The sequence below is a fragment of the Fomitopsis serialis genome, assembly GCF_022376445.1.
Source record: "Fomitopsis serialis strain Sig1Antser10 chromosome Unknown B0H18scaffold_1, whole genome shotgun sequence".
NCBI lineage: Eukaryota > Fungi > Basidiomycota > Agaricomycetes > Polyporales > Fomitopsidaceae > Fomitopsis > Fomitopsis serialis.
Window position 1 is genome coordinate 481921 of NW_025954961.1, and position 13607 is coordinate 495527.

Sequence of the window (13607 nt, forward strand, 5' to 3'; positions counted from 1 at the left end):
CAATACCAATTTCTTCTAATCTCTGTAAAACTGTCCCTACAAGTCATGGTCGACATGTGGAGACACTGGCAACGACTACAACCGGTACCAACCTTCGAGCGATGGTCGGGCTTTCTTGGTCCAGTAGTGCGTCGGAAACCTACACTCGTGGCGCTCCCTGGTTCGAGGACGGCAACATCGTACTCCTGTCGGAACAGATCTCGTACAGGGTTCACCGAGGAGTACTGGCAAAGCATTCGGAGGTCTTCCGGTTTCTCCTCGAGGTTCCCCAGCCAGCAGAGGCGGAACGGTACGAAGGTTGTCCCATAGTCCAAATGAACGAACCCCGGATAAACTTTCAACTTTTCTGGATGCTCTATACAATGGGCCACAGTGTGTTCATATCTCTCATGTCAAATGATCTATGTCATCTCATGTTCTTGGGTCGTGAATATAGCTACTTCAAGACCACCCAGCTGGACTTCGAACCGTAGCTACGATGGTCCGTTTTGGACACAAATACGGCGTAGACGACCTATGCGAGGGTGGTCTTAGGCGGCTCCGGGATGCATTCCCGTCCCATTGCCCAATCCTCGCCTACGACATTTGCAGGATCAGAGATGTCCTTCGTGGATTCCGGACCGAGGACGCCATCAGAGTCGTGAACCTAGCTCGCCTCACCTCTGCAAGCGGCATCCTACCCACTGCCTTCTATATCTGCAGCCAGCTGGGTGTCAGCGATCTGTTTCGTCTGGCGCACCCTTTTCCGGCGTCGAACATGGAAGATCGTCTCTCCGCGGGTGACCTCGAACGTTGCCTTCACGGGAGGGAGCAACTATGCCTCAGGACTTACGAAGCGGTGATAAAGCTCGCCAGCGGTGTCTCTGGGGCGAGCGGGGACTGTACGGCGAAGGAAACATGTCACAAGGCTAGGGAGCAAATACTCAACACCGTACTCGAGGAGTCAGCTGCACGTCCCGGTTCGAGGCTGTCCTGCGACATCGATGTTCTGGGCTTTGCCAGGTCGTGCGACAGAGCACATAGGAAGCTTCTTTGCGAGCGGTGTATATCGGCACTGAATTGGTGGAACTGCCAGGAACGAGAAGCGATATTCCGTGACTTGCCCGCAATATACAATCTGGCATCCTAACTTTGCAAGGTGGTATCCTGTCATCTATCATCAAACATCCTAATGTAAAGCTCGTTCCTGAAATGCAAAGACTCACGCTTACGGCGAACAGGGCTTGTGGATCATTTTCAACTCACAGACGAGCCATACACACGCTTCATTATGACGTTCATTGTATGCATTCGGCTGTTTGGACCATGAGTTCCTGTACATACTAATAGATGAACGGATTTGTACATGTAACCTGTACCCATGTGCATGAAGCTTACCTTGAAGCTGAAATCTTGAGAGGTCGTGATCATGTCAGGCCGGGCCATTACTCGAGCTCCTCTTGACAGTGTCAGCGGACAAGCACTGTAACATATTCAGTGGCAAACCGGCCCACGAAGAGGATCATTAACTGCAGGCTATGTTTTGTACACGATCTCATTCTGACCAAGGAAATGCACCTAGCACAACAGACCTCCCCCAATAAACTACCCACAACTGTGATGCTCTGCTATGCCGCGTCCGTCCAGATGTATCGTATACACTACAGTAAAGGCCCATAGGACGCCAAGAACAGGAAGGTTCGCGGGTATTATACTTACGTGAATGAGGGAGTGTGAAAGAGGGTCCATGGACAATGCAAACGACAAGCTATGGAGTACGTAGGTATAGTCAGTCAATGTTATGTAGCGACGGATTGCGAGTGAGATGTACACTGCATGGGATGAACGCGCAGAAGTCCGTGAGCAGGAATGTACGGAGAATACTACCGTTGATGCAGTGAGATGAGGGTGGAAGGCATGAGGTGACTGGGTCGAGAGAGAGCGAGAGAGCGGAGGTGCGGGAAAGGAGCGGCGTCCCGGCAGCGGATAGTATGGGTGAGAAGAGGAGTAAAGTACTGCAGAGTCGAGCAACCCCGATGTCGCGAAGAAACCGAGGAGAGAAGCATCATATCACCATCCGCGTACGGGACGTTGGCTTTGGGGTCGTCATGAGATGATCGTCTGCCGTCTTTGCTGCGCAGGTCGGCTCAGGATCTGGAAACCAGAGACTGGTCGAGAAGTCCTATCGACGACTATGGCAGGGGGCGACGAGGACGAAGCAGGTGACGGCATGGATGAGGAGTGGTACGGCTGTGGACGGCTAGACCTTGAACTCGGACTAGGCACGGGTGGAACCTTACTCGCACGTCGGTCATCACGATCATGGCGATCCCGGCTGTGCTCTCCACGCTCACTGCGACTAGCAGTCACCGGTGGTGCTTGCAGGTGACTCCTATGGTGCAGGTCCATGTCGGCACTCGAGCGACGGTGATGACTGTAGTCCTGCTGGCGCGAAGATGATGGTGACGGCGGCGGGTAGTGGCTTGCGCGCACCGCGCTCCCACCAGAGCTTGGCGGGAACGAAGCCTTCTGCTGACGCGCGGCGTAGGACTTGAGCTCTGCGACCGCGGTTCCGACCGCTCCCTGCTGTGAGATGCTGGGGAGGTGGTGTCGGGCTCGAGCTGTGGCTCCTGCGCTGGCCGCCTCCCTGGCTGCTGTCGCGATGGCTGTTCTGGCTTTGCGGGCGATAACCGAACTGCTGCATGACGAACGGAGGCGTGGGCGGGAGCAGCGGTTCCATGCCCATCTGCATGGGCGACATAGGTAGCCATGGACGGGAACGGGACCGGGACAGCCATGGGCACGGCCATCATCGGGACCCCCATCATGCTCATCCGGTTCATGTTCATACCCATGTTCATGTTCATGTTCGGCGACATGCCCATCATCGGATTCGTCATCCACATCTGCGGTGGCGACAGCGCGTTCGGGCTTGGACTCGAGGACGTCCGGTCGCGCCCACCGATACTACCATCCGCGATCGACGAGCGATTAGCTGCGCCCCGGCTTGAGCTTGCACTCCTGTCGCGAGGTCGCACGTCAGGCGCGGAAGAGGAGCGTGTGCCTGGAGCGAGGGCCGCAGGGTGGGGCGGAGCAAGGTGTGAGTGTGCGGACGAGTCCCGCTGGCTACCGCTCGCACTCCCACTAGGCGCAGGCGACGCATTCCGCACGCTCGGGCTTGACGGCAGCGGCAGCGGCGGGACTGGCGGCGGATCCCTCGACCCGTCCCTCGTGCGGCTGACGCTGCTCCGAGCCTGGCTCGACTCGCTCCCTCTCCGCTGGTCGTACACTGGCCTCGCGTACATTTCCGCCTTCTCCCGCTCTCTGCCTCTGCCCGCCATGATCGCCGACGTCGCCGCGCCCGCACCCATGGCCACGTCCATCGCGCTGCCGCTCATGCTCAGCTGCGGCGGGACGAACTTCGTGCTCTCCCGCCTCGATCTTGCAGCAATGACCTCCTCCTGGTACATCCGCCGCCGGCGCTCCTCTTCCTCCTGCGACGCTCCGCCCGGAGACGCGCCTCCTCCTCGGCTTTGGCCTGCGCAGCGCGATGCTGAGCCTCATCAGCCTGAGCGCGCCGTGCCCGCTCGGCAGCGAGGAAGCGCTGTTTCTCGAGGCGCTGCTGCTTGATGCGCTGAACGTAACCGAGCGGGATGCTCTCCTTCCGTTTTGGCGCTCGTCCTCCGAGGCCTCCGACTCTGACGTGGATTCGTCCGTATCCTTGCCCTTGGTCGACGGCGCGAAACGAACAGCGGGTCTCGGGCTCGGCTTTTGCTGCGCTTGTGGCGAGGTGGTTTGGAGAGTGACGGTAGCGGTCGACGTGCTGGTGCTCGGTGTCGGCGAGGTCGACGACGTGCTCGAGCCAGAGATGGATGCCGGCTTGGTACGAGGGTAGGGGTTCGGGAGGCGCATGTTCGACTCGATGCGGAGCGGCGACGGCGTTGCTTTGTACGGCTGCTGGCGTTGCTGAGGGGAGGAGAGAATGCCTAGCATACGAAGATGAGATAGTGAGCACAGCCGTCAAGGGAAGGGAAGAGATAGATAGGGAAGAGCTTGAAGGACCGGTGCACACAAAGAACCAAGGGTGTACAAATTGTATTGTCAAGCAACAGGCGGCTGAAACGAGGCTCACCTGGTGGCTGCTGGGGCGATGAAGACGGCGTTCTTGAACCCGCGTCTCCTTTCACGCTCTCCTTCACATCGGGGGCATTGCCTGCCACTGCACCTGTTGAAACGGTCACAGTAGGCGTCGGTGGCCCACTCGACGTCGGGCTGGGCGATGCGCTGGATGCCGTCAGGGAGAGGGGCGGTGTAAGCTGCGCGGGTGAGCTGTCCGTGCTCAACTTTGGTTCGAAGTCGATCAGGTCGCCCAGCCCACCCAAGTCGACGTCCACGTTCAGCGCGGGTGCCGCGTGTACGTCCTGTGACGACCTTCGGGGAAACTCGATGGACACAGGAATATCCTGCGTCTTCGGGGGCTCCACTGTTGGGCTGGTAGTCAGCGTGAAGGTGACCTCGGTAGCAGCGTCTGTTTCCGTGTCTGCGGTGACTGTCGTATCTTCGGTGAGATCGTCGTAGAGCCCTGCTAAGTCCTCGAGATGTTCGCTGAACTCCAGCGCAGCAACGCCCAGTAGAGTTCCAGACACCGGCACGCGCACGATGCCTTCCATATCCGATTCACACCCTCTCCCTCTTCTACGGGCCGGTATACAACGAGCCGATCCTCGAAGCATGGACGGTCAACCCATCGCCACAGGCCCTCGCTACGCGCGCATACACGGCCGCTGACGGCACTGTCGTCCAGAAGGAGATGCGGACCTTTCGGCTGCGGATGGTGCCTGCCGGCGAAAGGCAGAAGAACCCGCTCATCAGCGCGACTGGGACGTGAGAGCCGTGCCAGAACGCGTTTCTGAAGAAGTTGTGTCCGCAGGGAGTCAGACGCTAATGACGAGACCTGGGAGTGCGCGTTGCAGGAACGTGGGAAGAGTGGGCTGTTGGGGATGTGCAAGAGGGGCGGGGGCGAGAAGGGGTGCGAAAGGCCATTGTTTGCGAGTGCCTTGGCGTAATCGACGGCAGACAGTGGCTTCGTGGGCGCTGCATGTGAGGTCGGGGTCGGCATGGCTTGCTGTGAGACGCGCGAGCGCGACGAGAGGACGGTCGGTGTATGCGCACTGCCTCGAGAGAACTCACTGGATGAGGACTCGTCGTCTGAATCATGCTCGACCTGTGCGTTCGGACGCCCTAGTGTCAGTCCAAGGCGGGCTGCGCTGCCTAACCCGGCGGCCTGTGGGACAATGAGACTTGCCTGTACGTGCACAGCTGTCTGCGTCGGCGGCGCGACGTCGGTCTGGTAGAGCCAAGTCTTGGCTCTGACGAAGCTGCGCGCGTCGTCGTCCGGGGTGCTGGGGCCCGCGCTGGAGGAAGACGAGGACGACGGGGGGTGATCGCCGTCCACGGTAATCAATGGACCAGCGGGCGGCTGCGCGCGGCGGGAGAGCGAGCGAAAGAAGCTAGACTTTGGTCTTGCAAGAGGAGCTTGCTTTGGCTGATATAGGTCGTCGTGGGGCTGTCATCGTTGGCGGGAGACGCGTCGTCGCACTGGGAGGAGGCGACGTCGGATTGACTTGAGCGTTGGCGGGAGCCGAAGACGGCGGCGAGACGGCGTTTCATCTGCGAGGATCGTCACGTCGGGGAAAGAGCGACGAAGAGGCAGTCGAGAAGCCTGAAGAGGGCGCAGAGATGGCTGAGGAATCAGGCCGACGTGAGCATCAGGGTTCGGCCGGAGGAGAGCAGGCTGGACCGAAACCGAGTGCGGATCGAGACCGAGTGGGGCGGGGTCGAGGACGAGGGGAGGAAGAACCGCCTGGAATCGATGGGGGAGGGAGGGAGAGGACCGCGACGAGGGGATGGTGGCCGACGATGGGCAAGAGCGTGGACGGACGGGGGTCGTCCTCCTCTCTCGCTCTTTCCGGAAACGCGGACGGACCAATGGGCGGGGCTATATCCACGGCCGCGCGCGTCTCCCGCGCGCCCACCCCGTGTCGGCCAATCAGAAGCCCGCCCTTCCCCGCATTCGATCAGCCACCACGCACGCGCGTCCACCCGCTGTTCCTGCTTCCTGCCCTGCCCGCCAGCACGCCGTGCCTCTGCCTCTGCTCTTGCCTTCGTTCCACTGCTCGGCCCCACCGCAGCGGGTAGCCTGGGGGCATCGCATGCCCCATGTGCGTAGAATGATTTGCCTGTGTGGCGTGCATATGCATCGAACAACGCCAACATGATCACCTGTGGCCGGTTCCCATGCTGCCGACCCGGCTTCAAGTCTATCTTTTGCTCTCCTCTCTTCCGGCCCTCCAATGCCACCTACGTATCGCACTCCTAGTCCGCCGCGTATGTTATACCCGCCAGCTCGCTTCTGCATGCGGTGGAACGTGTTGTAGCTCCCCGCTCTCTCGCTATCCCATTCACAAAAATACGCCTCGTTTGGCAGCAGTTCTCTGTCAAACTGACCATCCGGAGACCATCGCTTGTCCATCTAAATTCGCCCCGCCTGAGAATTTCGCCCCCTTTAGACTCCCGCAAGGTGCGATGGTGCGCGCGACACTCTCTTGGCTCTGCATTCGCCATCTATGTTCATCACCACGCATCCTTTCCACATCTTGAGCGCGTTCCCCGCACTCCCCTTCAGGCCTAGCGACGTCAGGTGCCTTCTCTACCATGCATCTGAACATCGTCCGCGCGTTCTTCTACGACCATAGATTGGACACCGATCTCGTTCAACATCCCCTTGGCTTCTGCCTCGGTCCGCGCTACTCCCACACGTCGGTTCTTTTGGCCCGGCCGCCCCGTTTCTCGCGCACACGTTCAGCGTTGTACGAGCTCGACAAAATCAACAAACTTACCGCGCCTTCTGGCGTTACGTATGCCCTCACTGCATGCAGGATCTCTTCGGTCCCTGTAGGTCCCCTGGCTGTATTCGCGCTTCGCAATACATTTGTCCTTCCCAGTCTGCGTCATGCCTGGTACGCGACTATACCGAAACGAGGCCTGTTTATCGATGACGCGATTCATTTGCAATTGTTCGGCCGTCGACGTCCAACAGCTGCATCGTGTTGTCACGTAGTACCGCTGATGCGCCGTACGTCCCGGTCCAGCCGCGGTACCGTCTAGTACCGCGTAGACTGTCCCCCTGTTTTCATCGTTTCTCCTCTATCGCGTTCACGCAACCTTACATTTGGCAGATTTGTTTGTACTGGCTGGCTCCAGCACCACGAGCAAACTCGGCTACAGCTTCAGCCAGCGGCCAGGGACCACCGAGGTCGGACGTGATGATGATCGACACATCGCTCGGGCGCGCTCCGAACACCGAGGAAAACAAGCGATTTAGGTATGGCATCTGTAGCATTGCGTTTCTTATTGACCGGTTACCCGGGTCCGTACAATCGTTTCAAACATACGCGCTCTGACGTCAAGTTTGGAAACCGCCGGAACGAACGTTTGCTATGCACACTGGCCGACAGATACGCCGTACTAACGGTAGGCATGATAGTTCGGATGTCAGACATTGACTTTTCGTGCCGCCATCGTCCGCCTGAGCGCCACGATCCAGACCCGTTACGGTTCTCGTGTCCCCGGCCGAGTCAATTGCGGCGTAGTTTCCTACGCAGCGTAGGCGCTTCCCCACCCACCGAGCGAGCTTCACGTCGACGCACCCGAGGCCAGGACGCCTGTGAACGAGACGCGCCATAATTTCCCAGCGGAGCCCCGCCAGCGCGGGGGCACCCACACTCTGCATTCTCGCGGCGGCTTCGCGTTCCCATCCTCAAGTATCTTAGCCTCGACGAGTCCTCTCACGGTACGGCCTCGACGGACATCATCCCAAGGACACGCTCGCCGACCGCGCACTCCCACGTCGTGTGGTTCTCAGCAGGTTCCCTGTGTCAGCCTGAGCGGGAGCGCCGTGCAGGGTTCCACTCTGCCACCCTGACGGGGAAATGGAATGATCGAAGCGTGCTGTGTATGCAGTGGACGGCGACTGCATAGGGATCGAACGCCAATGCTGTGAAGAGGAAGAGTGGGGTCTGGCCATTCGCCCATGGGTTGGTGGGTTCTCGCCGGGATGTCACTGTGGCCGTGCATATTCCCAGAGCTGCGGCGCGGTTTGTGGGCGACATCTTGACGCTGAGTCGACTTCGCAGGTCGAGAAGCGGTAAGGCTGCCGCCGCCGTTGGTTCCTGCATTCAGACGGGGCAACAGCTGACACTAGACAGCGAGCAAGCACCCGCGACCAATGTCCGCGGTCGAGCTCCGTGGACGTGGCAGTTCACTCGAAATAAACATGCTAGTACGTAGACAGCCCGAGCAGGTCACCATGGCTGCGCCCCCACGGTTGCTCTACTCGCTACCGCCGGCGTTGAGAGGAATAAAATGCAAGCACGTTCGTAGCGCATGCACAGACAGTCAACCCATATACTGCCAGTGTCCGCCGCGGCCTCATCATTGAAATGCGATTGCCTAGCCGTCTGCAAGCTTCGCCTCGCTGTCGGTCAGTCGTGCCAACTAGGCAATAGTCGCATTCGGAAGCTAACATTCTGAGCCGTGTTAGGATTCACGATGTTCGATGAGCGCTGTGCGAGTTATGTATGGCATGGAGCTTGCTGTCGAGGACACTGTTCGGCGGGCAGCGCAGCAATTTGCGGCGTCGGGGAGCCTTCTGCGGCAAGTCTCGTCAATTTCGTAAGTCCATACCAGGGAATCTCTACGGTCTAGGCCGTCTCCGTTGCATTTGGGCTCACGCATGCATTCGGTCGCTCCAGGTATTTGATACGCTTCGAATTTGCCATCTTCAAGTTGAGCTGCGCTGCCGCATGCGACTTCACAGATGCCCAAGTTGATTATCCTGGCCGGTTCAGTCCGCTTCCCCGGGGCTGGGCTTTCACCGTGACCGCTACGGCTCAGGCTCATCCACGCAGCGGCGAATGACCCGCAGGGAATTCACGCGGCCACTGCGAAGTTCTGCGGGTACACGCCACTTACAGCCCCAAGCTCCGCCCCCCCATCTACAAATGCGATCGATAGCACACGGTCTACCGTCCACCACGGTAGCGGAAGAGACGTAAACGGGCCACCGGTGAGTGTGGATGTTCGGCCGTGTCTTCACCGTGATGCTTTCAGCAGCGATCACCGCTCGCTTGGAATGGTGCCCCAATAATAATACCTGATCTTCGTGAGGCTGGAAGGACGCTGCAAAGAGCACCGCCGGCACCCCCTCATGGTATCGGCGAATGTCTCCGTGGACGTACAGGAAAAAAGAGGGTCATTGTAGGCTCATGCTCAACCTGTGCCGGTCAACTACGTCGTTCTCATTGCAGATATGTAATTGGCGGGTCGATGGACTTGCATCATAGCATCGCACTGTACCGGCCCTCTTTCAACCTCACGGCCTTATTGTATCGATACCATACGGGCGATCCACCATGTTGCTCTACCACGGGTGGTGCTCAGTGCTCACCGCGTCAACAGAGCATTTCCAAGTCGCCATGAGCTTAAGCTTGAGGTGCTGCAATGGCATCATTAGGCACTGTCCCAGGTACACAATCAATTAGCCTACATCCGCGAGAAGTAGAGTCCAAGGTACTCAAACAACGCGATCACGATCAGGTACGCACCCTCGCGTATCTACCTTACTACCCGCTGATATCTGCCTACCTGCCGGCGGGGAGCGTGTAGAGTGGCGCTGATATGGGCGGACGGAAGCTACAGGAAGCTGCTCGACGTACCTGGCTCCACTCCACATTTCGAAATCACCTTGTAAGAGGGTTGTCACGGCGACCTCTCACCGTTGAGTGAAGGTGGAGTAAACACTGGCCTGTGCATATCGCTTCTTTCGCTATCGGAGGGGTGCATCCTTCGTATCTTGGGGTGGTACCGCACGCGGTACTGCTTGTTGCGGATGAACATTTAGTGGCACTCACGTAAAGGGTGTAGACTAGGACAATTTGTAACCTCGAGGCGACGCGGTATGTAGACGTCCAATGTACCGCTGACAAAAGCAATCAACAATGACTCAATCAAACCTTGACGCATCGTCGCATGGACTATTGGTTTCCGACACGACCACTAGCTTGTGGCACTCTCAGTTCACATAACGTGACACTGGCACGCTGTGCAGTCAAGGTACGTCATGAATGTGCATGGCATGCTAAACAATGGTACATACAAACAGCAACCCGAGATTCTCCTTCAGCATCGACAGGAGCTTGACAAAACGAGAAGCATAGAAATGGTACGGAGCGGTGTCCATGCGGTTATACCAAAGGTTGGCCTGCAAGAAACAGAAGGGACGGTGCATTGTGGAACGCTGGGAGTATCATGCCATACCACCGTATGACCCACGTATGCGCCGGGCTAATTGGATGTCTTTCTGCATGAGCGTCACTCGTTTTGCGTGGATTGCACAGAGGTTCCTACCACGGAGGTGAATACTCATCCACTCTCACTCTCAGAATGATGCCGCAAAGGACCAGAACTTACGCATCCTCGAATAAATGCACAAGATACGCCTCTGTAGCTTCTTGCAATGCTAGGATGGCGGAGCTTTGCCATCGTAGACCAGCGTCACTATAATCCACCATGTCCGTCATCATGTCCAACGCAATCTCGCGTACCTACGCATAGACACCACAAGGCAAGTCAGGAACACGAACGCAGTTCATCAGAAAAACTTACGACGCGAGAGAAGGGCAGTTTGCGGATGAGTAGCTCAGTGCTCTTCTGGTATTTCCGGATTTCTCGGAGTGCGACTATCCCGGGCCTAAAGCGTTTTTCTGTGTTATAGCACCATATCAGTCAATGCGAACAACTGCTACAAGGTTTGTTACGCACTTCGCGCAGCCTGCCCTGGACCACCACCACTACCACCACCACCACCACCGCCCCCTCCTCCACCTCCACCACCTCCGCCACCGCTGCCACTCGGACGTCCACGACTTGGCCCTGCAGCACTAGGGTGGCTGATCCTGGGAGGTTGTCCGCCAGTGCTTTTGCGTGCTGTCGCCGTGCGTGGCTTCTTCGCTGGGGCGGGTGGCGGTGTCTCGTCGGAGCTGTCTTGATCATACACGGGCTGCTGCTTCCGCTTGCCTTTCTGTACTGTCTGAGCCATCTCTTGTCTTGAAACGCGGTAGGACGCGTGAATACGGGTCTTCTGTCGTTACTTTCAGTGCTGTATTAGTGAGCGTGAGTTTCGATTCGGTTCGGTGCGCGGGGAACTTGGTGGAGAGGTGTCGCAAGACGCGTCAAAAGCAGTTTTAACGGCGTGGTCGGGCAGAGAGAAGAAGGTGGGAGGGTATCACGAGAGTACTGTGCTCGGGGAGCAAGAAAGCAGAGAGACTCTCGCGCGCGTTTGAATCCGAACGAAACGCGTCGCCCGCATACGGAAGGCGTGACGCGTGGCACGTGCTCGCGCGGCCATGCACGCGACGCGAAGTCAAGAAGCGCGAGTGCCGCCTTCCGCCACTGGCATTTCCTTTGTCTGCCTTGTCCCCTCCTGTGCCACTGCGTCCCCTCCTTCTTTCACCAAACCACCTTCTCCAACACCTCCCCCGACACCTCCCCAAATCATTCTCATAATGCCTAGCGCACAGGAGGCTGTTATAGGCTACTACCGCTTCACGGATATATTCTTCGAGTGGCGCGTAGCATCTCTCACATTGATCACCGTGCAGAACATCTGATATGAAGTCTATCCAAAACTGCATCATCGCAATGCTAGGCACAAGGCTCTACCAAACCAGGAGGATATAGGGCCGCTGAAGGCACTTCTGGCATACCAGGCCCTCGTCCACCCCGATCATCCCCTGCGTAGTGAAGGGAGTGATGGGCTAGAGTTTCACCTGGGTATGCTCTGATCCGGCGATGCCGCTAGTATCTTGGATGATTAACAGGCATTAGGCACGTTTGAGAGCGGAGAGATGCGTCTCCTCGTCTCTTCGGCCCAAGTCGAGTACATCAGGTACTGGCTGCACGCTATGCAGCTCACCAAGGAGCCCATACCGATCCCGTCCTCGGACTATCTCATTCGGCACAGCGACTTGACTAACTGCTCGCCATCCGTGTACAACGACGCGGCCGTGCTCAAGAAGGCGATTAAGGTACGTGCCCGAGGGAGGGGTCGGAGGGCTCGTCGGGGCGCTCGCTTGACCAGCCCACAGACGATTGAGAAGAACAACAAACGGATCAAGGGCGCACCGTCACTTCTCACCAACCGCCGCATCAACTTTGAGAAGATCCGCACCATCTGGGTTGCGAAGGTTGGGACGTGGCTTGCGATTGACTTTGAGGCATGGGATCGCGATCATAGCATGATTACTGAGTATGGCTGGAGCCTCGTTCGATGGGAAGGCAAGGGCGATGAGAAGCGCGAGGTAACTGAGGATGGTCACTTGATTGTGCGGGAGTACCGGGGCTTCCACCAAACCTACGTCGAAGAGAACCGCGATGTAAGTGGATCTCATCTTCGTGGAGCAAATTGAAGATCAAACACCACAACTGCATATCAGCACTACAACTTCGGGCAGAGCGAGGATGTCGACAAGCACACTTTCCGACAAAGGATCCGCGACATGCTTGCCAAGTACCGCGAGATGGGTCCGCTGTTCCTCGTGTTCCACGATAACAACCAGGACGTCAAGTGAGCAGTTCTGCATATACGCTGTTCGAGAAATCTCAACACGCCTCTAGGTATCTTCGTGACGACTCTATCAAAGCACTCACAGACTTCGAGTACCTACTCCCCGACCAAGCACCCGAGAGCGGAGTGTACGTGATCGATACCGGCGACCTGTTTGCTGCGCTCGAGGGTGAGGGCAGCGGGAACAAACGCTCTCTTGAGCGGGCCTGCAGACACCTGCAGATCCCGACCGAGTTCCTCCATAATGCCGGGAACGACGCACACGTAAGCCACCTTGCCTTGACTCGCCCTTCAATGCATTCACACCACCAACGTTCGACTCATCCATCAGTATACCTTGGCTGCGATGATCGCCATGGCGTCGGGCGACACGCTGGACGTGCAGCGTGAAAAGCGGTGGCCAAACCGCACGTCAAGCATCAACACGAAGGTCGAGTTCATGCCCTGGGAGGAGGACTCTGAGGACGACCTCGAGTCGATGATGCCGGGCAACCGCGCCACGATGCAGATCAACGGGGAGCAGACGATGCCGGACCCGGACGGCAACGCGGACCTGCCCGACGAGAATGAGGACATATCGAAGGCGCTGCAGAACGGGGGCCTCATCCCGGTCCGGGCGTGAAAGCGGGTGGGGCGGCGTGCGGCCCCCATTTTGCTGTGGTTTCTGTTGACGTAGCGGTGTAAGATCATGATGAGAGGTTATGTGCAAGTGATTGTATCCTTGGGTTCCGGTATACGTTTGGAGGGCTGTACGATGATAGGTGTTGGAGCTGTTGTATCAAACTTCCCAGTGTTTACTAGTCTCACTCTCGTGACCGAAGTCGGCGAATTGTCTCAACTTGTCCAGCGGGGTACCCGAGTATGTCTTGTACCATCATCGTACAGCAATCATGTAGTCACAAGGAGTTGGGCCGGGACGTTCATCCATTCTTCACACGAAGAA

The 13607-nt window shown here is 57.8% G+C and overlaps 5 protein-coding genes across 5 annotated transcripts; 2 read left to right on the plus strand and 3 right to left on the minus strand.

Moving 5' to 3' along the window:
• Positions 1-2371: 2371 nt before the first annotated feature.
• Positions 2372-2740, minus strand: B0H18DRAFT_1112357 (uncharacterized protein; the record flags this gene model as incomplete). Its single annotated transcript, XM_048032800.1, has 1 exon — positions 2372-2740. One exon carries the CDS (start codon positions 2738-2740, stop codon positions 2372-2374), a length of 369 nt encoding a protein of 122 aa, XP_047900995.1.
• Positions 2741-2748: 8 nt separating this feature from the next.
• B0H18DRAFT_965924 (uncharacterized protein) lies at positions 2749-4133 on the plus strand (the record flags this gene model as incomplete). The annotated part of the gene is made up of 2 exons (XM_048043299.1): positions 2749-3558; positions 3629-4133. The coding sequence occupies 2 exons, from the start codon at positions 2749-2751 to the stop codon at positions 3872-3874; spliced, it is 1056 nt and encodes a 351-aa protein (XP_047900996.1). The 3' UTR covers positions 3875-4133.
• B0H18DRAFT_1112359 (uncharacterized protein) lies at positions 3966-6188 on the minus strand (the record flags this gene model as incomplete). Its single annotated transcript, XM_048032801.1, has 6 exons — positions 3966-4584; positions 4638-4702; positions 4757-5524; positions 5579-5842; positions 5898-6041; positions 6072-6188. The coding sequence occupies 6 exons, from the start codon at positions 6186-6188 to the stop codon at positions 3966-3968; spliced, it is 1977 nt and encodes a 658-aa protein (XP_047900997.1).
• A 4157-nt stretch (positions 6189-10345) lies between these two features.
• On the minus strand, positions 10346-10803 carry B0H18DRAFT_866171 (histone-fold-containing protein; the record flags this gene model as incomplete). The annotated part of the gene is made up of 3 exons (XM_048039767.1): positions 10346-10442; positions 10510-10643; positions 10705-10803. Coding segments are annotated over 3 exons (330 nt in total), but the record flags the coding sequence as incomplete, so codon positions are not given.
• A 687-nt stretch (positions 10804-11490) lies between these two features.
• Positions 11491-13582, plus strand: B0H18DRAFT_965939 (uncharacterized protein). The gene is made up of 6 exons (XM_048043300.1): positions 11491-11665; positions 11747-11871; positions 11926-12473; positions 12534-12664; positions 12715-12928; positions 12996-13582. Exons 1-6 carry the CDS (start codon positions 11604-11606, stop codon positions 13284-13286), a joined length of 1371 nt encoding a protein of 456 aa, XP_047900999.1. The 5' UTR covers positions 11491-11603; the 3' UTR covers positions 13287-13582.
• Positions 13583-13607: the final 25 nt, after the last annotated feature.

Coding starts and splice junctions, on each gene's coding strand:
- B0H18DRAFT_965939 (XM_048043300.1), top strand. CDS start 11,604: ATGCCTAGCGCACAGGAGGCTGTTATAGGCTACTACCGCTTCACGGAT. Junction 12,665..12,714: donor GATAACAACCAGGACGTCAA/GTGAGCAGTTCT, acceptor ACACGCCTCTAG/GTATCTTCGTGACGACTCTA. Junction 12,929..12,995: donor ATGCCGGGAACGACGCACAC/GTAAGCCACCTT, acceptor CTCATCCATCAG/TATACCTTGGCTGCGATGAT.